Consider the following 27,619-nt stretch of genomic DNA (forward strand, 5'->3'; position numbering starts at 1 on the left):
GTGATCTCGGCTCACTGCAACCTCTGCCTTCCAGGTTCAAGTGATTGTCTTGCTTCAGCCTCCTGAGTAGCTGTGATTATAGGCACATGCCATCACGCCTGGCTAGATTTTTATATTTTTAGTAGAGATGGGGTTTCACCATGTTAGCCAGGCTGGTCTCGATCTCCTGGCCTCAAGTGATCTGCCCACCTCAGCTTCCCAAAGTGCTGGCATTACTGGCATAAGCCACTGTGCCTGGCCAGGTTTTACTTTCGGTAATTATAGCACTGTCCTCTAAAAACCTTTCAGTGTTTCCTCAAATATCTAAAGAATTATCTTTAATCTTCATTACAAAGATATTCATGTAATCTTGATTTAATTATGTAATTACCTTTCCTTCTAAGCAGAATTGAAAAGTACCTTCACAGTTTGTGCATTACCAGTTCCACCTTTGCAAATACCATTTCCTAGAGTTGATAACTTGACTGCTACTTTTTCAACTATCAACAACCTTGTGTTTACTTAATTCCTGGCTTCCCTTTTATATGAAATATTTTGTGATCAGTCCAATCTACAATTATCCTTTTCTCCTTTAAAATATGGAAACCTTCTACTTTAAAATATGTCAATCTCACCCATAGAAATCATTTTTTTGTGCCTGGGGCATCATCTCCAATCCAAGAGAGTAAAATCCTGGAAATGAGAGTTTGTCTTCAGACTGTATCATACATCTTTCTTTGGATGCACTAGTCAAGAACATCTTTTGAATGACTGCTAAATTATAGTCCAAAAATCTCACAATGTTGACAGTCACCTAGGATCCTTGATTATAGGGCATTTTTAAGTATTCTATATTTTTATAACTTCCAACTGTTCATTGCATCTTAAAAAGAAATAAGAATTCTGCATCACAGTTAGCCAGGTTGGCTGCAGGAAAAGATTAAAATGACGTATCTAACATTCAGAAAGACATTTGGTAAACTGACTGAGTACTGCCAAAGCTTTTGTTTAAGCCCTTATCATCTGACAATGATGGTGATGGGCTCCTAGAGTCTCTCTGTCTCTCATTTGGTAACTTCTCCCTTCCAACCTCCGGTGAGACCTTCCCAAACACAAATCTTTCTTTAAGACTCACCTGCTTGAAAGCTTCCCCCACTGTTCTCAAAATAAAGGCCAAATATCTTATAAAAAGACCCTTCATGATCTGACTGTCTCCCTGGCTTTTTCTGCTCAACTAACACTGAAATACTTGCTATTCCCCAAATACCTCATTCTATTTTACCCCTCCATGACTTGCTATATGCCCTTTTCTTCTGCCAAGAGCATCCTTCTTTACATCACCATCGTAACAACTCTAACTTATCCTTCAGACACAACTCATACTTTATTTCTTCTATTAAGATTCTAAGTCCTCTCCCAGGCAGAATTAACTCTCTCTTCTATGCAAATACCATAACTTGTATATATTATACTTGTACTTATTATACTTTCACTTAAAATTTAAAATGCAATCTAAATAAAATTAAATAAATTGTATTACAATTTAATACAGTAAGTGCTATAACTGAGATGCATCTAATGTGCTCTCCTGTTCATCTGAACCACTTCATATTCTTATGAGATGTAATATAGTGGTTTGGAAGAGCAAAGGTTCTGGATGCAGACAAATTAGGCTTTGGATCACACAAAACAATAACTAATGTGCATTTATCACTTACTATCTATGAAGCACCATCCTGTTTTTATGTGTATTAACTCATTTAATTTTCATAATAATCCAATAAGATGCATATTGACACACATTTGCAGATGAGAACACTGAAGAACAGAGGCCACTTGGAGTCATGGAACCATCGAGTTGCAGAATCGAATTTGAACCCCAATTACCTGTCCACAGAGTCAGCTCTCTTAACCGCCAAGCCATCTCTTAGCCAATTAACATTTCTGATATTTTTCATCACTGAAGAATGAGGATAATAGTGTCTTCCTTATTTTAAGTGTAAAATAAAATAATGGTCTCCTACTTTTCTTTCTTTTCCTATGGTTCATTTATTTTTAGAAGTGGCATACATTTATTTGACTTCCTGGTTAATACATAAGGTCTTTACCTTCTTATTGTCACACATTTCAATCCTCAGCATTATAAAAGAACAAACGAACTGTGGCTTTTCTTTTCTTGTTATTCCCTAGTAATATCAGGTTGTACATCTTGGCCAGAGAAAAGTTAGCCTAGTTTAAATGAATGAGATAGAAAAGTTGAATTTGTTGCCATTCATTTCATTTCCATTGATTTTGTAATAACCATACAAAATAATTCTCTGGTTGAAAAATTTACCTTCAGAGCTACTGATTTACTATGGCATATAACAAGTACTTATTGATAAAACCAGAAGAAATAAATATGTGGCTTGATAAGAATGAAGAATAGAATGTAAGTCAAATAATGTGACAATGTAAAATACTTAGTATTGCAGCACAGAAAATAAATCTTCCTTACACAATACTAGCAGGAAATGTGCACAGACTTCACACTGTTATTAATTGTAAAATGTATATTGTTCCACTAAAATTCAGCATTCAAGAGGGTAAATAGGATGTAACCTCCTCAAATTTCAACGAAACAATCGGCTTATTATTCAGGAATCCACACTTAATTAAGTCTGTGAAAACTAAAACTACGTATTTGAGAAGCTAGTTGAAATTCTGGTCAGCAAATGCGAATACAGTATGGTGCCAACCCAATTATTATTTTTTTTAACATCTGCAAGCTGAACATGTATATCTTAGTTAACATAATTATTCTAAACAGAAATATGTTACAAATTCCAATCAGCTGCTTCAGAAGATTGATTACCTAACTATACATATTTAGCTTCATAAAATTAAGTTTCAAATTCAACATTAAATTTGAGTTGTTTTGAAAGCACAGCATACTGTGATTTTGTGTATGTGCAAGTGCAAATGTGTGTGTGCCTGTGTATCCTATTACTGCATATTTTCACATTTGGTGAAAATGTATGGAAATCTATGACACATTTAAGTAGTGTTTTATTCAGATTCCAGTAACACATGCTAGGTTGTTTAGATTTCAAATAATTTCCTTACACTGAAACCAAAATTCATTAATATTTAAACCTTTTATCTTCTAGCTTCTCTTAAATATAGGGCATAGTCTCAGGAAAGAAATTTATTTGTGAATTGAGTTCGGATTTACATAATCTCCTTCCTTACTGTGTTTTGAATTTAATTATTTTCAAAACAATTAAAAAGATATAAATACCCACCCGACACACACACACACACATACACACAAATATGATTGAATCATATAATTATTTATGCTGTTATTGAAAATGAGAGGGGCTTATATTACTCCCCATTAAACAATTTCACTTTTGCAAGACACCATAGTCTGTACATGCCAGTCACTTCCTAACAGTAATTGGATAGTAATTGGGTACCTACTGGAAAATATTGTAATTTTTCAGGTTATATGAATACCATTTAGATTAGATTGCTCTAGTGTTTCATCTAATTTTATACCATCTTTTACTCAGTTTGGAAGTTTATAGTCTGTATGCTTCTGAAGGTACACATATTCTCTCATACTGTTGTGGGAGATAAGTAGATAGTAATATTAGTAAGTACAAAGAATATTTCAGTCACTCAGGGGCATGTAGCAAATAAGTGGGGAAGATGGAACTTAAACTCTATCTTCTGATTCCTAAGTCAGTGTTCTTTCTTCCTCATATCTTCTTATGTCATCTTCACTCTGTTGTACTATCTTCCCTGATATTATATTATCCAAAGCTCTCTTTCAGTAATTGTACTAGGGAAATGATGTTGAGGTCCTAAAATGTTTAAGTCCGAGGAGCACGTGAAAGACAATAAGAAACTGAATTTTAGAATGAAGGCCATTATATCAGTTTCTTACACTCCATTAATAAAAATGCATCATTCATTCATTGTTTTTCAATATCTCATTCAATAAGGAATGAGAGGAATTAAGTTTTATTTCTTGAAATTATTTTCCTCGGAAAAATTAAAAATCATTAGAAAACAGAAGACCGAATTTACATGATGACATGAAAACTGTGCTTTAAAACTCAATGTCAAGAATATTTGTTATTTTCAAAAAGAGTTTACAACATTCATTTGGCCAACATCGTTGACTAGTACTCTAACCACATCCTGCCTTGCATTTTTAAGAACACCTTACTAGAGCTTTCCTTAATTCCTCAATATAGTAAAATATCCTAACTGAAGCAAATACTGCATCACTAAATCATTTTGTTAATGGCAACTGTAACTTAACATTATATTAAAAATAATATAAACCTTACTAGTTAATAAAGTAATATTACAAGGTAAATGAATTTATATTGGCATGCAAAATATTTATATAGCCAACTAGCAATACTTTTCATAGTTTCCTGGATAATTGTATCTCATTGTAGTCATTTTATTGATAGAAAATAACACTGCTTTAAATTTAAAAGCAATACCTTCTTCTCAGTCCAAAGTGTTTTAATAGCTCACCATGTTACAAATGCAGTAGTCTACACCAATCTAAATATTATGCATATTTTATTTTACTTTTTTACTTTGAAGCCAAATTTGTGTTAGGAATAGATAAATACTCTAATTTTGGTTCAAAGAGAAGGATTTAAAATTTGAAGCCATTAATTGAGTAATTCAGGTTTTTAAAGCTTTAGAAATCAACTAGTAGTACAGGAAACAATGGGAATAACACACATTCAACCAAAACCAAGGATTATTCTTGGCTCTCTATATACAAAAGCTCTGCAGGAAGAACAGCATTTAACCCTTTTCTGATATGTGCAGTTCTATTCGTTGATGAATAAGTTTGTCTCTTGAACATAACACAGGTGAAGCATTAAGTAAGGTACAGGGCAATTCAGACAGGCAGCACAATCAGTAGTACCTGAGTGGTCTGAAAGTATGACTTGAGCCTGGCTGCTTGCCACATTGACCCTTTAGGGAATTACTTGAAAACTAGGGGGAAGGCAGTCTAGAATGTCTTTGACATGTATATAATAAAACTGAAGAAATACAAGTGCCCGAAAGCTCACATAATTAATTTAAATGTGAACATTTCTCTGAACCAATGATTCCTTTTACTGTGTGGAAATAAATACACTTCATGATTTTCATTTCAGGTCAGAGGCAGTGCAGCTTGTGTCACAACTCAAAAGAGTAATACTTTGAAAAAAAAAAAAAAAGATGGTGCTGAAAATAAACATGTTCAGCAGCCATTGTGATTCAACTTACCCAGATGTGCTTTTCATGAGATGGAGAAGGATGGATGGAAAAGAAAAGCACACAAATGTTAATGGATACAGTTCAATCCAAAGAAAGCCATGGAATAAAACAAGAGCATTATTTCAGATGTGAGAAAGCTCAGGTATGAGAAAGACATGGTGCCATTTTGTATTTCATCATGACACACATACTCACTGCGTCCAAAAGCATAGTCAGGCTGAGGGTAGTTCTAATAGTTGACCAATAAGTCTATGTCTTGAGTATGAGCCACTCTGAAACATGCATGATCACATTTTCCCAGCCTCGAGTACATCCCAGGAGGAAATCAAGGAATCTTGGTAAAGGACATTCTTTACCTCAGGCCACTTCCATGTTATTTTACCAGTAGAAACAATAACTTATTAATTGGCACTTGGATTTTTATTTTTATAAGCCAACTGCTAAGGCCCAAAAAGAAAGAACAGTAGACATGTGAAGAGGCAGCAACTTGAAGTGAAGAAAGTCCTTCCTAGTTTGATGAACTGAAAACTTAGATTCTAGTTCTCATACACAATTTGGTCAAAATTATTAGCAGATTCTGGTCTTCAATTTCCTCATCATAATCCCTAGCAACAGAAATGCGTAAAGTCCATTCCAGATCCATAATTTATTATTCCAATCAATGCTGTAATAATAATTACTATTTTGGTAAATATATATGGCTAGTAATCAGAACATGAGAAAGTGTGAAAGTGTTCTATTCCTCTTCTTCCGTGGCCACATTACTTCCTCCTCTATTTTACTGGCAAAATAAAATCAAGTTTGTGCCTATTGTGGCTTTTTCAGTAGTAGAAATATTGAATTATTTGAATAAGTGTTTACAGATGTTGTTTTTTTGGGAAAAATCCATACATTATATTGCTTCACCAATATTACCAGAAATCACCACTAAAACAACATTGATATGTATATTGCTTTTGAAGAACCCTTGCTCCCTGGATGTAGCAGAGGCATTGAGAAAATATGGAAGTTAAATAATTCAACAAAAATCCATGAGAATATTGTTTTAAAAATATATTACAAGCATAATAGCCTAATTATTAAAAAATAAAATTGTTACTACAACTCATAAAATATGTTCAATATAACAAAATAGAAAGCAGAAATTCCTATGTCAGAAATTAGGCAAGTTAGAGCATCTCCTTTTTTATTGAACAATTATTATAAAGAAAAGATTGATGTGCAATGGAACACCCTGCACGTGCCTCTTCTCAAGGCATTCATTCAGAGAAACCGTGTACTTTTTATTAAATTGGCACTTTGAAAAAAACGCATATTTTTGGCTTTAATTCCACAGCATCTGTGGCAAGCTCCTTAAATTTTCACATGAACAAAAACATAAATGTTGAGAAACACTGGCATTACACTGTCCCAAGAAAGTTATCATGTTTTTCACATCATACACCCCACAGAAATGAAATTAAGACCAAAAGGATATAGTTTTTAGATGTTTAAAATGGTTTTCTTGTCAACATACCTGTGAAGTCTATGATGGGTTCAGAAAAAATAGGCAATTTCTCAGTTTTCCAAGAAATTTGCCAAAAGCATTTGGAACTAGTTATCACCATGGACAACATAATCTTTCTGAGCCTACTAGCTATCTAGGAATCACTTTCCTATAAAACAAGTTGATTAAATTTGCACGCAGTGAAACAGTAATATTTATCAGATGGTCCTTCATCATTTTTTAAAATAAAAAACTTAATCAGTATAAATACCTTAAAATATAAAATATGAGAAAATACAAAAATAAACAGAAAACACAAATGTAAACACAAGTTAAAAAATTTAACTGCTCAAAAAGCATTGCACAAATTTCTATTATTTTGTTATGAATTTATATAAATTATCTGATTTCTCATAGTTTTTATGAACTTTCTTCTCTTCCATAGTAAATAAAGTTAAGAACAATTTCAAGCAGCTATATCACTTTAGAATGTTGAGAATTTCACCTCATGACTTTCAAACAAATGTGTTCTGCAAAAGACAAAAATCTATAGTTATAAATGACCCATATTTTGTACTAATATATTATAAACTTCATATAGGAGGTAATATATATTTGCAGAGAAGATTTTTTCTGATTAATTTTTCTTATAGTAAATATTGATGCATTCTTTCCTATAGATATTTATTTACAGTAGCATATGGCCTCATTATTTTTCTCTCCATTTCAGAAGTGTCAAGGCTATGTTAATAGTAAGAGAGATTCTGTCAACAATAAATATTCTTCAGTTAAAGACCATTGTGAGTAATAGGCAAGTAAGTTTTAATTAACATGAAAAAAATAGGTTATGTTACCATCTAATGATTGAGATCAGATGCAATTATTGACATTATGTTTTCCTTGGCAACATCAGCATATATCCAGTCAGGAGAAGAAGAAATTACCAGAAACATATGTCTTGTATTTCAAAATGAGAGCCTTCAACTTTTCAGTTTCCTCACCTTGATCTTCCAGATCTCCTACAATTGAATGGACCTTCTCCTGTTATAAACTAGTCAATTCTGGATTGAAAACGTCAAATAAGAAACAATTCATTAAAAGAGTTTTACGTTTGGAATATAATTGACTCTTGCTTTGTAAGGTTCAAGTTGGTGATTCAGAAATATTTTTAAATCAGTTATTAACACCAAATTGAGTAGTTAATGGCTGGTAACTGAAATGGAAAAGTAAAATAAATAAATATTTTTTAATAGGTGAAAGTTGAGAATGTTTAAATGCTGGCGGGGAAAAAAAAGACAGGAGCAGAAGTTGAAAGCAAGGGGGAATTCAGCACAAAATGACTAAGAAAATGGAAAGGGATGATCTGAGTAAGAAGAGAATAGCCTAGTTTTCTATAATAAGACACATGGGGCAAGTGTTAGTATATATTTGGCATCAAGCAATTCAGGGCCCTTGGATGGTTTCTCTCTCTCTGTCTCTCTGTCTCAAGCTAGAATATAAACTCATCTGCAGAAGATACAAGTTTGAGGAGAGTGGAGGTCTCTAACAAGAGTTGCAGAGAGTAGAACAACACTAATGAAATAAAACTCTTGGGATTACTAGGCAGTGCTGAATTTCACGATAAAACTATTTCTAATTTCCCTGCTGTAATTTTCTCCAACAGCACAGATGTGCCAAAATGTACACATGGAGAAAAAAAATCTCGTCGTTGGGTGTGGTTGTTACATGCAGATGTGACCAAATGAAAGTGGAGTGAAGAAATTTAACAAATTTTGACGGTGCTGAAATTACGGACATGCTCTAAGCTAAACAAGGAGAGAGGGGAAAATAGAAAGGGGATAGTGCACTGGTAAGGATAGAGGTTAAATAAAGATGTTAGAAGAAAAAGTTCATAAAGCAAGATCAAAGGTGGGAAGACTGTGATTAGCAAGAAATGGGACGCTTGAATTGGTAAGTTTGAAAGAAGCATGATTTGTGGTGATGACAAGATTCAGAATAGTACCATGAAGAGTGTCTGACTTGGGGTAGTGAACAACATTGGAAGCAATAAAGTCATAAAACCAAAAGGTTAGTTTGTGAATGGGTGATCTATGTGGATATCAGAGCATACCAGGGTGATGTCAAGAACTGCTTAAAATTCCTGCTTAAAGACAGATGATGGGGCTTACAGACAAATATTTAAGCACGTTTCTAGTGATTCTTCTAAATGAAAGAAATGGTTCAGAAGTTTAAGTGTGGTTCACCATCACATTAAAAATAACTTTTCTCTAAGTTAATATTGACTTCAAATAACTAAAGTATTTGAGACTACTTAAAGGAGTTTAAGAAATCTTTATTGCTCTAAGAATTTTGTTATTCATCTGCCTAGCAAACCCAATACAGTTAAGCCTCAAATTAAAATTTCAATTATGGAGAATCTGAACTAAAGATATTTAATTTTATGCTTGTGTATGTGTGTACAAAAATATACTTAATATACACACACACTTCATATATGTATATGAAGTCTTTTTGTATTGAACTTTTTATCTGTAAAATCCCAGCAAGAGAGAGACTATACATAATTACTGCCCTTCTTAGAAGTGTGGAGACAAGAGACATTTGGTTCATGAATGGCTCATTTGAAATAACTATGGGAAGAAACTAAATCTCCGAAGATCTTATAAAAAATACTATACAAAGCTTATATGGGATTTTATATTAGCAGGAACAAATGTGGAAAATTCTAGATTAAGATGTCAGCATTATATTTAAATGTACTTTAATTTGATTTTTTCATTTAAAAATCCATAATTATTCTTGCTATTAGATTCTCTCTTGTAAGTTTTACTTGAATGAATAATTCAGATTGATTCAAGCACACATTTAAATTCTTTACATGGCTTATTTATTAGGGAACATTAGTATAATTATATCTTATATCAAACACTGGAATATTATGTGTGGCTAATTATATCAGAAAAAGTCAATTTTATAAAACATCTACATCTTCTGTTTTGAAATCCTCCCCATCCCCACTCTTTAAAAGCATGTTTGGTTTGAATACATTTGTTGCTCATTTTGAAGGATAGGGTAGGGGCAGATAAGAAACTAATTATTCTCTAGAGGAAAAAAATATGCTACCCTTTCCAGAGTACAAAGAAACTGGGGAAATCTCCATTCACTCCCTATTTGGACCATTAAAAGTTATATAGGATATTCTAGGTACAGTTGAGATTGAACTACATATTCTTTAAATCAAAGCCCTATTCTTAGATACTAAATAATTCCAAGGAAAACTGGGCTCTGGAGATCTACATTTTTGTATAACACAGTGCCTGGAAAGCTATATTTCTTGATGCATAAAAGAAAATAGCAGTTTTTACATTAAAGGCTTTGTGAAAAATATTAGAGATAATGGATGTAAAATACATAGAACAGTGCATTGCCTAGCACATTACAATTAATCAATGTGATTATTATGTAGATATTACATATAAAATAGATAACATCATTAGCATGCAAAGGATGAGGAAAACATGAAGCAGAATATATGCACACAAGGAGATAAGAGTAATCAGAAAAAAAAAATAGATATTAGGCATATCAAGACCATGAAGTGCAAGATGGGAAGATGGGAAACAGAGAGAGATAAAGCTGGTGAGATACACAGGAAGCAGATAATGTAGGGATGTATGGACTACATAAAGCCATTTGAAATTAATTCTAGGGCTGTGAGGGAGTGATTGAGGGCTTTTAGGCAGCTAAAAAATAAGATTTAGATAGGTCTCTTTAGCTGAAGCATGAATAATGGATTACAGGAAGGCAAGACTAGAAGTAGAAAGACTATTGTAGTATGATGGCTTGAGCTGGAGAGAAGAAAATCAACAGATTTGAGAGGTTTATAAAAATGCAATTAACTAGATTTGGTAATAGTACATGGACGTGTGCAGAGGAAGAATTAGGACAAGGAAGAACAGGAGCAAAGAGGAAGCCCAGGTTTCAGGTTTGGTCATCTGGGTAGAAATCACTGCCCTACCTCCTATTATATTTTTTCAGGTTTTCTTCTTTATCCTAGAGTTCTTTCCTTGTCCAGCTTTTGTATATGCATTCAATTATTTGGGAAATGCATTTTAAATACTTATAATATGCCAGCATCTATATGTTAAAAATTCAAAGATTCTCCTCTGTTCAGTTCTCTTCTGAATTTTGTAGGGGATCACAGAATCTCAGGGCAGGGACAATTTAAAAAGCATGTAGTACAAATTCTCAGCCAAAAGGTGAATCCGCCATAATCCTATTATGTACATATGCCTGTCAGGTCTATATTAGACATAATTACAGTGAACAACTCCCTTTCTAGGTGGTCAATTTTTTCTTCCTACCTTTGTGATTGTTAATAATTCTCTTACAGTCAGCTCAATTTATCTGTAGTAACCCCTGACTTCTGGCCCAAGGTCTTATGACAAGGCCATAAAGAACATGTTTGGTTGTTCATTCTCTTGGCAGCGTCTATATCTTTGTTCTGTATACACCACATATTCCTATTTCTACCAGTCTTTGAAGACATGGCTTTGTGTCATCTCACTAGTATGGTCATGTTCCTCTGAACATATGCTGGTTTTAATACATCTACTTTATATTTTCCAGAAATGAACACAATTCCCAGCTACAATCTGGCAAATGCATAGAATTTTGACCCTGTTACTGCTTTTATGGATATTGAAAAACATTAAATTATTTGTCAGGCATTGCTCATTTGCCTACTTTGTAGAAACTTTTTTTGTAGGAGCTACAGGTAAATTATATATGTTCCCCTATAGAAGAAATCAGTAAGTATAGTCCTGAAGTTGGCTGCAGTAGTATAAAAATTCCCCTATAAAATTTCATCTTGTCAGATTTGGATGCCTCTGTAAAAATTATCCTTAAGCATATTCTTTATCTAAAAACTGAGCTATGCCTTCTAGCTTTGTATTTTGCCAAATCTGATGTTCTTACTGAAATCATGTGTGAAAGTGCTGGGTTATGCCACCTTCTTTTTCACCTAGTCCTCATCAATTCATTTGTGAAGCCCCTTTGGTTATTTGTCTTTAGCTGGGAGAATGTCTTGTAAATAAGAACATTAGGGTGCCTTTGGGTTTCTGACACTTTTCTCATTCTCTACAAAGACTTTAAAAAGTGATCATGAACCCTGAAATACTTAAATGCAATAATTAGTTTTCATGTCCATCTCTCTACAAGCTCTTTGAAGAACAGAACTATGTAATTCAAATATCAGTAATTTAAAACATTTCTTGGGACATACTGAGGAAAAGAATGAAAAATTATCACTTTCATGTTCTGTTAATATGAATCCAGGATTTACATCAATTAAAATAAATGATATGAACTTATTTAGAAAATGACATTATCTTCTAGTATATGTAACTATCTTCATTTTAATTTTCATTTACTAATTTTTATTTTACTCTTTCCAGATCAAAAATGTTTCTCCTGGCAGAAATGATGGAGACAGCAGAGGGCTTCTGCTCTACTCTTTGTGATATATTAACATTGCACTGCTGGCTCAAAACAGCAACTCTATTCCTTTTGTGCTGTTTTCCTTCCTCTAAATAGATCAATGCGTCTAAATATATCTAAAAGAGAGCACTTTGGTTTCCCTTAGCTTTCTTTTTACTAACAAATTTCAGTGCATTTTGACCCTTATCCTTTGGATATTATTATTACTTACGTTCAGGAAATTCTTATAATTGTCCTTGGTTGGAGCTAGGCAGGACTATGCATGATCACATGGCAAAGCCAACAGCAGCTCTATTTTAGTGAAAACAGAGGAGACAGGCTTCTGGAGTTCCAAGTAGGAAACTGGGACACATTTTCCCAGAGAAATTTTGAAAGCATTGGGTTTAGGTTCTAAAATGTTGTATATTATTATATTCGTTGAATTAGTTGCCCAGGAATTTTCCTGTAGTAATTGTGTCTGTACTAAATAAACCCCTGACTAAAATAAACAAACTGCTCCAAGCACAAATACCTGTTCCAAACTAGGCCTTAAAAGGATTTCATCTAAGGACTTTATTTTTGGAATGGGATGAAGGAGAATATATGTGTTTGTGACAAGGCTGGAAAAATCTCTCATGATATCTTATTGTCAAAGTTTGGGGAATATCTTGACTCTATTGCTTCTGGAATCTGTTGTTTCTGTAATCTGTGAGATAATCTAATATCAGGCAGCTGAACCCTTCTTTTTGCTTTATCTACCCAGAGACAGTTCCTACTGCATGCCTACAAAACAAATTTTTGTGAGGGAAGCACAGACTTTTACTTTCTGTGTATATAGAATACTTAGATGGGAATATGTGCTCAGAGCTTCTAACACATCTTACAAATTAAGTTCTGGAATACAGTTCATTTATAAGTTTAATTTGGTATATATGCACTTAACAAAAATGTATTAAATGAAAGAATGTTGTGAGTTTCTGTGATACCTTTACATATAAATATTTTCCACGACATGTATTTTGCTTACAGATATGTATACTCTGAACCTGCCAAACGCCAAAGATTAAAAGTGCAGTCTCAAAACACATTAAAGTTTACACACTGAGGAGACCCTCAGGATTGTGATGGGAATAAATTAAATAAATCTATAGAGCTTCACTTTTATGTCTTTGATATTCTAACATAAAGATTTATTGGTAGTGATTAAGTGTGACTGCTTTGCTCCAAGGATAAACTGCTTCTCGGGAAAGGATGCTGCTGATAGCTGAATCGGGGTGTTAATTTCATTTTAATGATATTGAAAAATTAATTTGCATATGAAATCTATTTTCCTTTAGCAGTGTTATCCATTCAGAATACATATAAAAGTCTAACATATAATAATATACTATCTATATCGTAACTAAAGATTGAAAATGATAAGTTAGTCAGTATATTAACATTCGTATGATATCTTTCAACTTAAGTTACAAAAATAGAGAAAATTTCACCATGGATATATCCTGTACCAAAAAAATTATATAATGTTAAGAGGCAAGAGAAAACATTAGCAGATAAAGAATTAAGCTAAATATTTCATCATGTATATGATGGACCATAAATAACTATTTATGTTATTTAGCTGGACATAAATAACTATTCAGTGGATATTCTGTCAATTTTAATACGTTCACTGCCTGTTCAGAACTGTCTTGAGAATTAAAGAGGTGAATTACTATTGAAACAGACATCCTCATCTTTAATCCCAGAAGTCTGTGTAAGACTAAGCTTCTTGGAATCAAAGTTGAGTGTAGAAATGTGAATCCTCTAGAGTAACAGATGTCAAATAGTTCAGCCTAACAAGTCTTCAGTTTGAAAGTATAAAGTAGAAAAATGAAACAAAACATTTGAATAGACATACTTATGGCATTTCTGAACACCAAAGATAAAGCAAAAGTAAATTTAAAAAACTGTCAGAGAGAGAGGAAAAAGAAATCCTACATGCTATATACAAAAGAATGGCAATCAATTGATCATTAGCCATAACTAGAAGCAAGAAGAGCCGTTAACTTCAAAGTTCTGAGGACAAATTATTTTTAAACAATAGTTCTATATTTTGGGAAATTATCAATTGACGTTAGGTGTAAAATATATTTTCAGGTCTCTAATGACTCAAGGAATTTGCCACTTGCCCTATCATCGTATTTCTAGAGACGCTGACATGTGAAACTGGAAACTAAAAATATTCCAGGGGAGAAAAGTAAGAAATGTAATGAGATATATAATAAAAATATAATTAACACTGATGATTCAAAACTTGCTTAAGCAAGAATGTTGATGACATTAGATTTTATTAATACCCTTGTAAGCTCTTAGTTCTTGATTCTAAAGTAACAGATTTATGAAATTATAATACCATAAATGTTATTTTTAATATTACGTGGTGCTCATACCTGTGCAACTTGAAAGTCTGTGATTAACCAGGTCTTTCTGTGTTAGGTGGATTTAACTATTTGGGGTTTCCAGTTATGCTTTTTTTTTCCCCACTATTTACCTAAGCCAGGTTTATTGGAAATACGGCTGACAGTTTGATTTCTAATTGACAGTTTTGTCAGTCAACAAATAAATTCGGAACTTAGGCAAAGAAGAGAGTTTCTATTTATTGTGCCCTAAAATACCCAAATATAGTCTCTAAGTACAATTTGTTGAGTTGGACCTCATTCAGAAACACAGGTTTTTTTGGGGGCTGGCACATGTAGGTTTTAAGTCTTAAGGGACATCTATCATTCCATACAGTGTGATTGTAGCTCACTGTAACCTCGAATTCATGGGCTCAAGCAATCCTCCTGTCTCAGCCTTAGGACATGCACATGCCATCATGCCTGTCTCATGTATTTTTATTTTTTGTAGAAATGGGGTCTCACCCTGTTGCCCAGGCTGAGTCTCAAACACCTAGGCTTGAACAATTCACCCACCTCAGCCTCCCAAAGTGTGGGGATTACAGGTATGAGTCACCATTACTGGCCTATGTGGTTGGCTTTAATCGGCTTTCCTAAACAAGAAGCTTTTAGGTTAAAAAACATAGGCTGGAGAGCTAAGAATGGGAAATAGATTCTTAAATATGAGGGTGAAAGGTATAAAAGAAAAGGAGTGAAATTTTCAGGTCTGGTTGTTCTAAATGTAACAGTAAAAGAGAAGATGTTTTTGTTAAATAAAAAAGGAACCTGGAGTTCAAATAAATCCAACAGAGAGTGATGGATAAGATCTCAGAGAGTCATGGCATCCCCACAGGAAGTCCACATTGAAGAAACTATGAAGAATTATAATGTTAATACTGAGACTATATATTGAGAATAAGTGACTCACCCTTAAATGTCAGGAGCCTACAGAGAAACTGCTCAGTTTTTAAAGGGTAGAAACCAAGAAAATGACTGTGAAGCATTCAAAGAATTACTAGCTGAGTTTTAGTTTGACACAATTATTATAGGTTAACTATACTCTACATAAACCTGCTGGAGAAATTTATGGAATTGATGATTTAAAGAAAAGTACAGCAAAGATAAGGCAAAGTAAAGGCAAACTAGGCAGACCAACAATAGACTGACTTTAGGCCGAAGTTACATGTTACTCTGATGAAACAACAGCAATTGTTTAATAATACCCAGGAAGGTAAAGATGGACAAGACAAGATTTTCATGACTAGTGGGTGGTTTAGTAGATTCAATGTTGTTGATTTCCTATTTCTCATAATAAGACAATAGAGAGAAATATAAGCAAAACTAATGCCTGGACCAGAAAGCAAAGAAAAAGGAGAATTAAAGTAGGAACACAAATCTTGTAAGTTGTTGTAACCTATGTGTGTTAAATTTACTGGATGGTAAGTGTTCCTCAAATTAAACCTTTGTTTAGGACTGCCAAGTTACAAATTTCTGAACTTTGCAAGAATTTGGAATGTCTTAAATGCTGCTCTCTGAAAGTAACTCCCCCATATGGCTTTTTAAAAAATGTACCATAATTAACTCCACTAGAGATTTCTCCCAATTAAATTTAAAGTTACAGACTGTCAATTCTAAATAGCTGCTATCCTAGCAAATTTGAAAATAAGATATTGTCTAGTTCTGGCTATCCTCACAAAGACTACTGAATCTCTGCTATGAATTATGGGATAGTGAGCATAGCTGTTTTAAGTACTAAGTCCTGGAAACACCATTTTGCTGGGCCAGTGGATAGAATTTAGAAACAACTGATAAGATAACACAGGTTGCAACTGTGTACGTACAATCTATAGTGTTCAACATTATGAGAAATGTTGCTTCATTTATTGTTTTTATTTATTTTTTTAAAAAATGTACTTAAAATTATTTTTCATCTTGCTAGAAGACTAGCAGACATGAAATCTGAACACAGAAAAGAGCAGAACTCATCAAAGTGCACTGAAAGAGGACATGGTTCTTTAAAAAGAAAGAAAATTGGAATTGTTTCAATGAAATTTTAAACACTTGGAAAAATTCAAGAATAGGCTGTCAACATTTAATAATATTAATAATTAATGACATAAAATTCAATAGAAATAAAGTTTGAAACAATGTAATTTAAAAGTAAATTGTCTATCTCTAATAAAACTCATTATATGAAGACAATTTACTCTCTGGTAATCCAGAAATCAAGCCACAGTGCCATGAAAGTTCCGAATAGGTGTTAACAATTATTCATATAAGTCCTTTGAACACTGGTTTCATATCTATGCTCATAGGGTTATTGCTATGGGATAATCAATAATAAGGGAAATACTTTTGTGCTTTCATTAATTATCTCTGACTTGCCTTGTTAAATCCAGTTGAACCTAAATACCATTAATCCATGGGGACTAACTGTACTAAGAAATGTTAGCCATTTTTGCCTTATAGAATGTTCTTAATATTCTTCTTAATATTAAAACAAGTATGCTACATAATACATTTTACAGTTACATTTTGCCAATACATGTTGCAAAATAAAACCCAAAGTCAAGCAGGGTAAGATATTTAAGGGAAGAACTAGTATTTGTTTCTGACTATGAGGGTACTTAGTAGTTGAAAAATGAGTCTCTAAAATTATTATCAAATCAACCCAACAGTGTATAAGGTTAATAATAGCTAAACTTTAAATATGTTATTTTAAATTGAAATGTTTATCTTTAGTAGCTATTTAAAAAAAATTCCAGTTGGTTCCATCAACAACTAATAAAGTATGCAGTGCACTGCCTCAGTATCAGACTTATATGCAATTGTGAAAGCTGTTCTTCAGTATTTCAATTGTGAAATACTGTTCTTTGTTAAATACTGTTCTTTGTTAAGTATTTCTCTGGGATAAATGAGAATTAACTTTTAAGGGAAATAAACTGTTTCCATTAGTCAGGCTGGGTTTTGATCATTTATATATTTTTAGACTTGAAATCAACTGCCAACACTTAAAAAAAATTAACAGAGGAAAGTATTTTTTAGAAGAATGTTTTTCTCAATAAATAGTTATGAAATAGAGCATATCACTAACTGGTAGGAGTAAACAAAATTAAGACATTTGAAACAGATTATGATCATATTTAAATATATTTTTGAGTGATCAGTAACTAAAGAATAAATACACATTATTGATTATGGCTGAGCATTTGATTGTATGTAGAAATAATGATGTTCTCAAAGTTATTTTTTTCTGGACAATGTTCCTACTGAATTGGGATATATGTACGTAATTTTTAGTAAGTAGCAAACTAATAAACAATTAAGTTATGTTTATTCGGCAACTTGTAAGTATATACTTCCCCATTATTAGTAAACATTTACAAAGCAAGTGAGAAAGCAAAATATGACGTCAATTGATTAGCCTGTATAGTATAGTCCTAAGAGCCTATCTGTTACAAAATGATGATGAAAGCAGTGAATATTCTTTCATAGGAAAGAAGGAAAATGTGAAAACTAAAAACACAATGTAAGAAATATTTGAGAAGAAGGAAAAGAAATAATCAACCAATAGATTCTGGAATAAAGAGAAATTGATTTACATTTAAAGAACATGTCCTAAAGGTGCCATTTTGTCAATGAAAATGTTACTATGTATTTTTAAAATGTTATTTCGGGACCTACTTGCTTTCCAACAGCTGCTGCAACTCAAAATTTGCCAATGTTGCAAGTCATTTAAATGTTCCATATTATATATGAATGAAAAGATACACTATCAATTTCCTGACAGATGCAAAACAATCTGCTCTGAGTCTAAAATAAGTTTATATTCAATCAGTCAGAGAAATGTTTCTCCTTTACTCCATTTCAAAGAGTAGATACTTATAATTGCCACAAGAGAAAACAAAGGTAGATGGTATAATCTCATTTTATCATACCAATCAGGTATTAATTTTTACCATCAATAGGGTTTTGCATTACTTTTAAGGATTTTGAAACACATCCATGGATGGTTACGTTGAAGAAACTGCTTATTTCCACCACAGGCCAAATACTGTTATGCTCTTTTAAACAGTAGCTCACAACCAGGAAATAAAAGCCCTGAGGGTTTTAGGTAATATCTGGAAAATACTGCCTTCAATATAGTTCTTTTGTTTCCAACCACTCTCTTTTTAACTCCTTATAAATAATAATAAAGAATTAGTAAAAGTTAGAAAAAGAGGGGAAAAAATCCCCAAACCTACTTTTTCTTCAGTCTTCGATCCTTCTCAGCTTGAGTTCCGAGTTTGCCTAACCCCAGGGACTCCTGAGCTGCAGCTTCAGTCTCCATAAAGCCTCCTGTGAAGAGAAGTAACTAAGTATTCAGATTATGTTGCATAGGTTGTGTCAATTCTGAAGTCAGGTTGTTAAACGTTTGGTTGAGCAACTGTTTAGTATCACATTTTAAAATGCTCCTTATATTACTAACCCAACATGCGTAAAATCACATGGGTACATACATAAACATACACTGAAAAAATGAAAACAAAACAGTACCTATGGGGATACAATTTGTTGCACCCCGTGGCAACATAATGAATGTGGCCTATACACTGACAGACACTTGAATATACTGTCCCCAAATCTTAAAGTCTGTTTTTATACTTTTCCTATGGAAAATAAGTGCAAATATCTATGCAGTGTGTGATATTTGTTTATTTTTTCAACACGTGAAGTATTTGCAATATTTCACATATAATGGGATAAATGATAGTCAGTTGGGTAGGAACTCAAGTATATGTTTTCCATTACAAGTTGAAAGCATGGAGAGGCTGTTGCTGACTTTTAAGAGCTCTTCATAGACTGCTCCAGGAAATTTTTTCTGCTCTACTGGCTGACTCCAATATTCTCTTACTTCCATAACTTGATGTGTTCTGGGAAGGTTCTTGTGTTGTTTTTTAAACTTCATAATATTTTTTGAAAAAATTCTAAATTTCTTCAAAAGAGCTTGATAAAAATAGCTATTACCCAGTAGGTCATAAATTCTCATTTAGTGTCAATATATAATACGTATACCTCATATAACTTTGTAATAAAAAGAGGAAGGAAGAAAAGTATGACGTATTTTAAACACATATCACAGGATTTCTAAACTTACAAAATTAATTCATAAATTATCTATCGTAATTGAAAAATAAGGACTTACTCCCTATGTTCTGAAGTCAAGCTAAATGAAAATGCTTACTATTTTTAAATGGGTTAAGGTATATAATTTTTTTTATAAAAGAAATTTACACTTTGGGAGGCCGAGACGGGCGGATCACGAGGTCAGGAGACCGAGACCATCCTGGCTAACACGGTGAAACCTCGTCTCTACTAAAAACTAGAAAAAACTAGCCGGGCGAGGTGGCGGCGCCTGTAGTCCCAGCTACTCGGGAGGCTGAGGCAGGAGAATGGCGTGAACCCGGGAGGCGGAGCTTACAGTGAGCTGAGATCCGGCCACAGCACTCCAGCCTGGGTGACAGAGCAAGACTCCGTCTCAAAAAAAAAAAAAAAGAAATTTAAACTCCAGTTAAGGTCAAGATTAGGTAGATAGATTTAAGCTAATACAAACTCTTACAAAGGCTATGCAAGAAATTTCATCACCATATCAGTAAATAAGACTATCGAAGACAACTTTTGCTCTTCTCTCATCGTAGTGAGCACTTCCTTACTTAACATTTGCAGGACTTGACCAAGATATGGTTTCTCTTTAGCAGAGTAAAATATCTTACCAAGGTGCCAGAAGCAAATTTTGATGTTACTGTTTTTAATAACTTATTTTACCAAATAATTTATAGTACGGGATAATATTAACTTTGGGACATTGATATAAATAAATTAATCTCATTCCTGATAACCTTCTTATTGAATTGTATAATTTTTTAAAAGTCTCCTTTAATTAAGAACACGTTTATTGCTGTCTAGATCTAATTCAGAGATGTGGAGTTTGAGGGCCAACATTTGTTTTACTTATTATGCACATGTTTAATGAATACAGGTACTTAAATCTTTTTTTATTATGAAAGATTTCTCTTCTTGGTATGGATTAGGAAAGTTTTTCACTGTGACTAAAGTAGTCTTGGGAAACACTTTCTTTCTTTTTTTTTTTTTTTTTGAGACAGAGTCTGGCTCTGTCACCCGGGCTGGAGTGCAGTGGCCGGATCTCAGCTCACTGCAAGCTCCGCCTCCCGGGTTCACGCCATTCTCCTGCCTCAGCCTCCCGAGTAGCTGGGACTACAGGCGCCCGGCACCTCACCCGGCTAGATTTTTGTAATTTTTAGTAGAGACAGGGTTTCACCGTGTTAGCCAGGATGGTCTCGATCTCCTGACCTCGTGATCCGTCCGCCTCGGCCTCCCAAAGTGCTGGGATTACAGGCTTGAGCCACCGCGCCCGGCCTGGGAAACACTTTCAAATGGGAAAGTTTCCATTATGTACAGTGAGTGAATATTTTCATTTTATTTGTCTCATCTGTATATTTCCCTTACTGTATATCAACAAATTATTATTCATAGTCTTCAAATAATAATAAAAATGTTCTCTTGAAATGTAAATGAAAATGAATGAGTCATTTAAAAGTTACAACATTCTTGAATGGTCCATATGGGGACATAGAGATTGATGAGGCAGACATATTCAATAAACAGTGAAACATTTTCAGCCACCAGGTGGTTGGATGAATCAGGCTTTTATTCCTCTGAGCAATACAAGAACATTTAAATTATGATTTAAATTTACTCATATACCCAAAATTTTAATAGAAAAAAATCACATTTTTAAATAATAAAACTTGAAATAAAAGCAAAGAAAAATGTAGGAATATTTTGTGAGTTAAATCTAGATATTTTATTTTCTCATAAATAAACAAAAATAAAAAGCATGAAGAACTTAGAAATACTGGGAGTATTTCAAAATCTAGTGTCTTGTTTTCAAAGCATTTGATAGATTACTGGAACTACATTCTGCTCAAAAATGCCAAGTACAAATGAGACGTAAGGCCATTGTAAGTAAAGTTATTTTTAAGTATCACATTCAGGACAGTGTACTTAAACAGGAGAAAAGTCCCAGCAAGTGCATATTTTCAGCCCAATTAAAACACTTCTGAAGGAGGACATTTTTTCATAGAATTGACCTAGCTGCCTCACTCATCTCATGTTTATCTTTCCACATACTTGATCAACTAACCGGTAAGGGTGACCTTAGCAAAACCAGTTTGCTAAATCTTTTACTCTATGGATGATTATCTGAATCCAATGAGAGTCTGTCTCATTCTTATCCAGGCATCAGTGGGCTCATAGGGCCATGTGAACTTCAGAAATATCTATTTATCTCTACCAATATTTTATTCACTCACTACATGTGACTATTAAGCTCTTGAAATATGCCTAATCCAAGTGATGTACTATAAGTGTAAAATGCACACCAGGTTTTGAAAACGTAGTAGAAAAAATACATGTAATTAACAAATTTTAAGTGATCATGTGTTGAAATGAGAATATTGTTTCTATATCAGGTTAAATAAAATGTAAGATTAAAATTAATCCCACCTATCCGTTTTGACTTTTCTTAATGTAGTTACCAGAAAATTGAAAATTACATATGTGGTTCACATTTGTGGCCTATATTATATTAATGTTGGCCAGCACTATATACCAGAGTTTCTACCTGGATACAGTACATCCATAGAAGGAATGTAAATGTTTGTATATGTTGAAGGAGGGTGCATTTTTGGGGGTACTGTGATTGGCACACACTGGAAAGGGGACAAGGATTCTAAACCTCCTTCATTAAGAAGAGGATCTGTAGCTTCTTTTTTCTTTTTTTTTTCTTTTTGCAGGATCTCAGTCTGTCCCAGGCTGGGGTACAGAGGCACCATCAGAGCTCACTGCAGCCTCAAACTCTTGGACTCAGCCCATCCTCCTCCCGAGCCCCTGGGACTATAGATGTGTGCTACCATGCCTGGCTAGTTTTTCCACTTTTTGTAGAGATGAGGTCTTGCTATGTTGCCTAGGCAGGTCCTGAACTGCTGGCCTCAAGGGATCCTTTGACTTCGGCCTCCCAAAGCATTGGGATTACAGATGTGAGCCACCATGCCTGGCCTAGCTTGTCATTCTCAAAATGACGAGTGCCTCAGAGGAGAAATAGAGAGAAACTGGTGTGTGGAAGCTAGCGGTTACTCATTCTTCAGGAGGTCTATTAGGAAACTATGTGGAAAGAACACAATGAACTCCACCCCTTTCATGGGCTGAAGGGCTTGGGCTTGAAGGTTTGAGTTCCATGATTCAGTGGACTACTTACATAATAAATTGTTTATCACCTTGTCAGCGTCTGCCTAGTGCTTGCGTGTGAGCAAGGCAGCATCCTTGCCCTCAAAGAAGTTTTCTTGGCTATGACTCAGGCACCTTTACTTCTGTGAGGCCTTTGAGGACTTGGATTTGTTGAGGGCAAGACCACTCCTAGTGTGTGACAGGCACAGTCAAGGATTATTTTTTTTTTTTTTTGCCAGCCCCTCTTCCTATGTAAACAGTTTTGAACCACTAAAAAATCAGTGGGACAACAATCTACTGATTCAATCTCATACAATATCATTCTTGCCAGTGGGAGCGAGGGATCCAATTGCCAGACCACCCTCTTGAAAACAGGGTCAGACCACTGGTTCAGGATGACTCCATAGATGCAAGTCACTAGGCTCCCTAAGGCATCTGGTTGAGTGCATGCATGGGGTAGAGTGTCAATGAAAACCCTGAAGGCGAGAAACAGGGACCCAGGCCCCTGCTGTTTGACTGGATCGGGCAGCATGTCCAGATGGCACTACATCCCTGCTGGTCTCAGTGTCTGAATAGTAACTAAGAACATTTCAATGCTTCCAGTGATTAGACCCCAGGTCCAGTTCTTGGCTGGGGGTGCCTTGCCCAGATGGCACTGCCAGCCCCGAACTATCCCAGACATTACAGGGGTTCTTAAAATTTTTCAAGGAAGATGCTACAATATGTAGGGCTTGTGAAGGCTCAGGGCTGCAGAGCTCAGGAAGGAGACTCACATGCCCAGATCTATAGATGGAACTAGTTGGAGATTTCTATTCATTTGGATTGTGACGGTGTGAAAGTTGTTAGAATCAAAATGGAGTCACTATTGTTAAGAAAATCCTGGCACATAGAGCCAGCGAAGGCCATGAACAGAGAATTCTCATGCTCCCCTGCATGACAGCAACAACAACAACAACAACAACAACAAAAGACCCTAAGAAAGCCACAACCTTGCACAAAGGCTATTGCAATCCTATGCAAAAAATATTTTTATAGGGATATCTGTCTGGCAATTGCCTGTCCAACCTCTGACTGGTGGCACCCTTGTTATTAATTTGAATAATCAAAGATAATTGTTTCAAAAAATTATACAATCTTAATTTTTTGCCTTTAAAAATCTTTGTCTTCCTTTCCTTCCCTGAATGTACACATAGTTTATAGTTTACTATGATATACATATTCTTATCGCAATGCTCTATTCCTAAATAAACATCTTTTGTTTTAGAGAGCATCTCTATCTGTTATTTAGGCCAACAAAGACAAATATCTCCACATTTCCCAGTCCTTAAATTCCATTCAAAATAACTTATTTCATATTGGCCCTTGAGATACAAGTCTGTAAAAATTGCTTGAAAACCCATATTGCAAAGCCTCTGTCCCTCCATTTGTCCAGCAGAGGTCTCTGTCATTGTGTGAAAAAGAGAGCTCTAACTCTACTACAATCTGCTGATGATAGCTGGCTTCCTCTTTCTTTCATTAGACTTGTCTTCATCATTAATCAATAGCACATGGTTTGTATTTAAACACATTTGAATGTATAAATTGTTACTTCATTGTTCAACATCTGTTAGTCTGTTACCTATCTGGAGACTGTATTTAGACACAGTGACTGGCTCATAAAGGGTATGTAATAAGTACAATCATAATTGGAGTGAAATACTACTTTATTTAAAGAAAGACCCTTTCACTATGCAGAGCATGAGTCATTTCTAATTGATACTTTGTGGAATTTACATTGTAACTATTGGTTCCTTAGCATCAAGGAACAATCTAAATTTTGGCCTAAAAGCCAGCACGGACATCCAAATTTTAGATGTAGAAAAATCAGTCATGTGTCACATAAAGACCTTTCTGTTAATGACGGGCTGCATTTATGACAGTGTTCCTATAAAATTATAATAGCATATTTTTACTATACCTTTAATGTTTAGGTACACAAATACTTAACCATTGTGTTACGATTGCCTACGGTGTTCAGTACAGTCACATATTGCAGAGTTTTTATAGCAACAGGCTATACCTATAGTCTAGGTGTGTAGGTGGCTATCCCATACAGCCTGAGTACATAGTAGGTTATATTATTTAGGTTTGTACAACAAAATCTCCTAAGGAATGCATCTTTTAGAATGTTTCCTTATCATTAAACAATGCATGACTGTACTTGTGAAATGATGCTGGTATACTGTCACTGTGAAATTGCTTTTTTATTAAGCTTATTATAGTAGGTCAATGAGTTCAGACAATTATAATACAAACTGGCAGATAACCATAAAAGAATTGCAATTTAGCAGGCAAAAAAAGCTTTTTGAAATATGTATATTGCTTTTCATATGCATTTAAAGGAAACTTGCTAAAGTAGCCTTAACCTAATGATATATGCATTTTTATATATGTAATTGGGACTTCTGCTTATTCAAAGTTAACATATTTTTCTGTTTTCATTATTTTTTTCATAGTTTTGTTGTTTTGGCTCTATTTGATCACTCCCTTGTCTTGAACATCTCTTTGTCTTAGATTTGTTTCATCTTTTGCAATGCCTGTTAATAGCCTCTTCTTTATCCTAACCATTCACTATTGACGTCAGCTAAGTTGGTCATGCGTGTTGGTCATGTGTGTTCTTTTTTCTTCATAGTAATTATTAGTAGAGCTCTCTGAAGACTCGAGAGAGTTGGTGCTTCCCAGGTGGCAAACAAACGAGTATGTTAAGATGGTATGGAGCAGATAATTTCCCCAGAAAGAGCAAATGTTTTAATATTTCTGTTTCTTCTCCATATACTCTCATCATTTTTTCTCAGCTGACAAACTGCCTCTGGAGAATAGAGCTCGTTTGCTCTAATCCTTAACTCTCACTTCTGCTTGGATGCTTGACCCTGGAACTCAGATCATCTTATTTCTGTGGTTGGTTCTGCTTCAAGATGCTGCCTCCCAATCTTTGCAGTTTCAATCCCTCTGTGACTAGGCAACTCGATCTTCAGTCCTAATCATTTCCTTTGCTTCATAATTTGATATCACACCTCTGACCCCAGTCAGTACCCACTTCCTATTTAACCACAAAAAGCACCATTTCCATGATATTCTCTATGGAGCTTACTCTTTCATATAGTTTCAATATTTTTCTCAAAGATAAGTCCTGTTTGAAACTCTACCTTGACAGCTTTTCAAATACGTAGGAACACTGCATTTAGATGATCAGTGGAATCAAACATATACAGGGAGAGAAAGATTAACCCAGAACTATCTGCAAACATTATGTCTGTATCTTGTATTAGAAAATTATAATGTTTCTGTGTGATGTATTTTTTTACTGTTGCCTTGAGTTCTTAATTATTCATTTATATGGGATATCTTCAAGATGTTATATATTTCCCAAAGTAAATAATCATATTTTAAATTTCTTTATGTAACCACACATATTCCACAGGGATAGAAACTCAATGAAGTATTTTTTTGATTGAAATAGTCCCGAGAGTCTCCTTTCCTGAACATCAAACCTGGAGGTAGAAGCCAGGATTCACTATCAACTCTCTCACTAAGTAGCTGCTCTGCCTTCTGAAATCATCTCATTTCTACAAGTATAGAATGTGGACAACTATATCATCCTCACATATTTTCTAGAATCTTTAGGCATATAGCTCTAGAAGTCTGTAATCTTAAAAGTAGAAATTCCTTTTCACAGTAAATATTTTAAGGTGTATGAGTGATATAAAGAAGAGTTGCCTGAGAAAAGACTTAAATGTTAGAGATTCATAGATTCAGGATTCCTAGGGTTGAAGTAGGTCTTAAAGATCATCCACTACAATCACCTTTCCAATGCTTGGATCCTCTCCACAACAGCTCTTCCTAGTATTTGTCTAGCTTTTGTTCAACAATTTCCAAGTGACAAATAACTCACTACCTCATAAGCCAGCCCACTTTGTATAGAATTCTGATACCCCACTGTTCTTTCTTACATTGAGATGAAGAATAATTTTGTACAACTTTAATACTTTGGTTCTAGTTTCGTATCCTCACTTAACAATGAAAAGGACGACAGCTCTTATACAGAACAGCTCTTCAAATTTTGTGATCAGCTACTTGGTAGGTCAGCAAAGAGAATAAACACACCATCTACTTATGTTCTCTGAATGTGATTCCAATCCTCCACATGTCGCTAATTTTCCCCGCCAAACTTCCTCCAGGTTGATGACGTGCCTTTAAAAGTACAGTAACCAGGATGAATTCCATTGCTTGGCTGTTATTTTATCATAGCAGAGTAGAAAAACTTTCATATCAATTCTTATGTCTATTAATGTGGCCTAAGCTTATTAATCAATATTGACTTTAGAGTCAGTTGAAATTTTTATTTTTTTTTCTTTAAAAACTTGCTTCTAAGAGCTATACTTTTAGAGTAGGATAATTTAGATCCCCCTTATCCCCATTCTATATATATATATATATATATTTGAGACGGAGTCTTGCTGTTTCACCCAGGCTGTAGTGCAGTGACGAAATCTTAGCTCACTATAACTGCGGCCTCCCGGGTTCAGTTGATTCTCCCACCTCAGCCTCCTGAGTAGCTAGGATTACAGGCACCCACCACCACCAAAATTTACCCGGCTAATTTTTGTGTTTTTAGTAGAGTCGGGGTTTCACCATGTTGGCCAGGCTGGTC

The 27,619-nt window shown here is 34.3% G+C and overlaps 1 protein-coding gene and 1 long non-coding RNA gene across 11 annotated transcripts in view; one reads left to right on the forward strand and one right to left on the reverse strand.

Moving 5' to 3' along the window:
• Window positions 1–5,509, forward strand: part of LOC105506092 — a 30,578-nt gene extending 25,069 nt beyond the window's left edge. The window contains exon 5 of the long non-coding RNA XR_001000868.1: window positions 5,160–5,509. This is a non-coding gene — a long non-coding RNA (uncharacterized LOC105506092). The remainder of the gene's footprint in view (window positions 1–5,159) is intronic.
• PPFIA2 (protein tyrosine phosphatase, receptor type, f polypeptide (PTPRF), interacting protein (liprin), alpha 2) overlaps window positions 1–27,619 on the reverse strand; it is a 514,858-nt gene that overhangs the window by 49,569 nt on the left and 437,670 nt on the right. For 9 of the 10 annotated variants that reach the window (XM_011934119.1, XM_011934121.1, XM_011934122.1 and 6 more), the window contains one exon: window positions 18,888–18,981. In XM_011934119.1, coding sequence (XP_011789509.1) covers window positions 18,888–18,981 — 94 coding nt within the window. Of the gene's footprint in view, window positions 1–5,271; window positions 5,281–18,887; window positions 18,982–27,619 lie in introns of all 10 variants that reach the window. The other variant, XM_011934124.1, reaches the window with a different exon arrangement.

The sequence above is a fragment of the Colobus angolensis genome, unplaced genomic scaffold, assembly GCF_000951035.1.
Source record: "Colobus angolensis palliatus isolate OR3802 unplaced genomic scaffold, Cang.pa_1.0 Scaffold131, whole genome shotgun sequence".
Taxonomy (NCBI): domain Eukaryota; kingdom Metazoa; phylum Chordata; class Mammalia; order Primates; family Cercopithecidae; genus Colobus; species Colobus angolensis.